The 1605-nt window shown below is 31.8% G+C and overlaps 1 protein-coding gene across 2 annotated transcripts in view; it reads right to left on the reverse strand.

Annotated features, from left to right (window-relative positions):
- Positions 1-803, reverse strand: part of LOC136033086 (farnesyl pyrophosphate synthase-like) — a 125968-nt gene extending 125165 nt beyond the window's left edge. For both annotated transcript variants that reach the window (XM_065713692.1, XM_065713691.1), the window contains exon 1: positions 651-803. In XM_065713692.1, coding sequence (XP_065569764.1) covers positions 651-745 — 95 coding nt within the window. In that variant the 5' untranslated portion in view covers positions 746-803. The remainder of the gene's footprint in view (positions 1-650) is intronic.
- Positions 804-1605: the final 802 nt, after the last annotated feature.

Raw genomic sequence — 1605 nt, forward strand, 5'->3', positions numbered from 1 at the left:
TGTTTTAAAGAAATGTTTGATGTTAGATGCTCGAAAGAAGCTTGAATCAAGGAATGTATCCTGAGAAACATTCTTTGATTTTGAAAATTGATTGATTATTAGGAGGTATTTATTAGGATTGGACATGGTGTACAGGTAATGAGGTTGACATAAAAAAATTTGAAATGACTTGTACATAAGTTTTGACAGGCTAATAGAAAAGGCTTTGCAAAGATTATGGAGCATATGTAAAGTTTCTGCATTCTGTGAATTCACGTAAAATACTTCTCAAGCTAAAAAAAAAAAAACACCTGTATTATTCGATAATGGTTTTCCCCAGAATTTCTGTCGTAAATTTCTTTATTCTTGATTTCAGTGTCCTTGAAGGAAATGGCTGTTTCCATAGCTTTTGAGTAAGCATATAGCCTTAATAATTTTATACATATAGAGGATAGTGCAAACATGTTTGCATTTATTTAATAAGAAACCATATTTATTGAATTTAAATGAAAACCAATGGGAAAATAAATCTTTGTATAGAGTCAAGAACACCTTTGCCCCTTAATGTAGCGCTGCAACCAAACACTTAATCTTAGAAAAATGCTGGCGCGAATAAATATGGGATACCAACAAGCAATCAAAAGCTCGATTTAGTACCGCAATAAACTTACCCCGATGAGACTGGCAAAATTAACTTCGATGATGTTACGAGACATCTTTTCAGTCCCTGCATAGATAGAACTACCGGCTTCAGCATAGAAGACATTTAATATGGAATTCCCGTATTTGCTTACTAGTGTTTTTGCACATGCTATTAGAGACAAATGAACTTAATTGTAATGATTCTTCTTATATTCTAATAAAAAGATAAGACGGCTTTATCTTAGATGATTTAGCTAATGGATTTTACTGGGATTAATCTCAAGCCCTTTAGATTATATGTTATAAATGTCTTTAAAAATTTATATTATATTTTGGCACTGATGTGCTTTCCTATTTGGATTAAATAAAAACATTCTCAAAACAAATTTTCATCCTGAGAAAAACCACAAAGATTATACGTAATTGTCTTGGAGTAATGTAGTTGCCGTCAAGTATTTTTTTTTCTTTTTTTTATCTGTTCAGCAGTCAAAAATTAAGAAATTCTGAGTAACTTTGAAAAATTTAGAAAATCTGAAATTCTGAATACCTTCAAAAAATTTGCCAAGGTAAGCTTTTTTCAAAAATGTTGAAGAACTGTGCCAACTCACAAACATATTTGTGGGGGGGGGGTTCATTTTTGAAATATAGGGGGGCTATTTTTCAATGAAAATACCAGAGCAGGGTAATTTTCAATGATACTACCAAAGATGTATTTTGAAAATCTAGAAGAATGTAAATATCCCCTGCTCCCCCCTCCCGAGTTGACATCTGTACTACTACACTATAAAATAAAGCAACAAAAGAAGTTTGAACCGAAGGCTAACTTCCAAGCATTAGAACTGTCAGAATAGACATATATCAAATTGGTTGCTTATTTCAGATAGTTACTATATCATCTTTGTTGCCTTTCAGTAACAATAAACTCATAAATGAGTGCGCTTAAATTAAGTGTTACTTATTCAAGGTCAGAAGCTGACAAATAAG

This window comes from Artemia franciscana, chromosome 11, assembly GCF_032884065.1.
Source record: "Artemia franciscana chromosome 11, ASM3288406v1, whole genome shotgun sequence".
Classification (NCBI taxonomy): Eukaryota; Metazoa; Arthropoda; class Branchiopoda; order Anostraca; family Artemiidae; genus Artemia; species Artemia franciscana.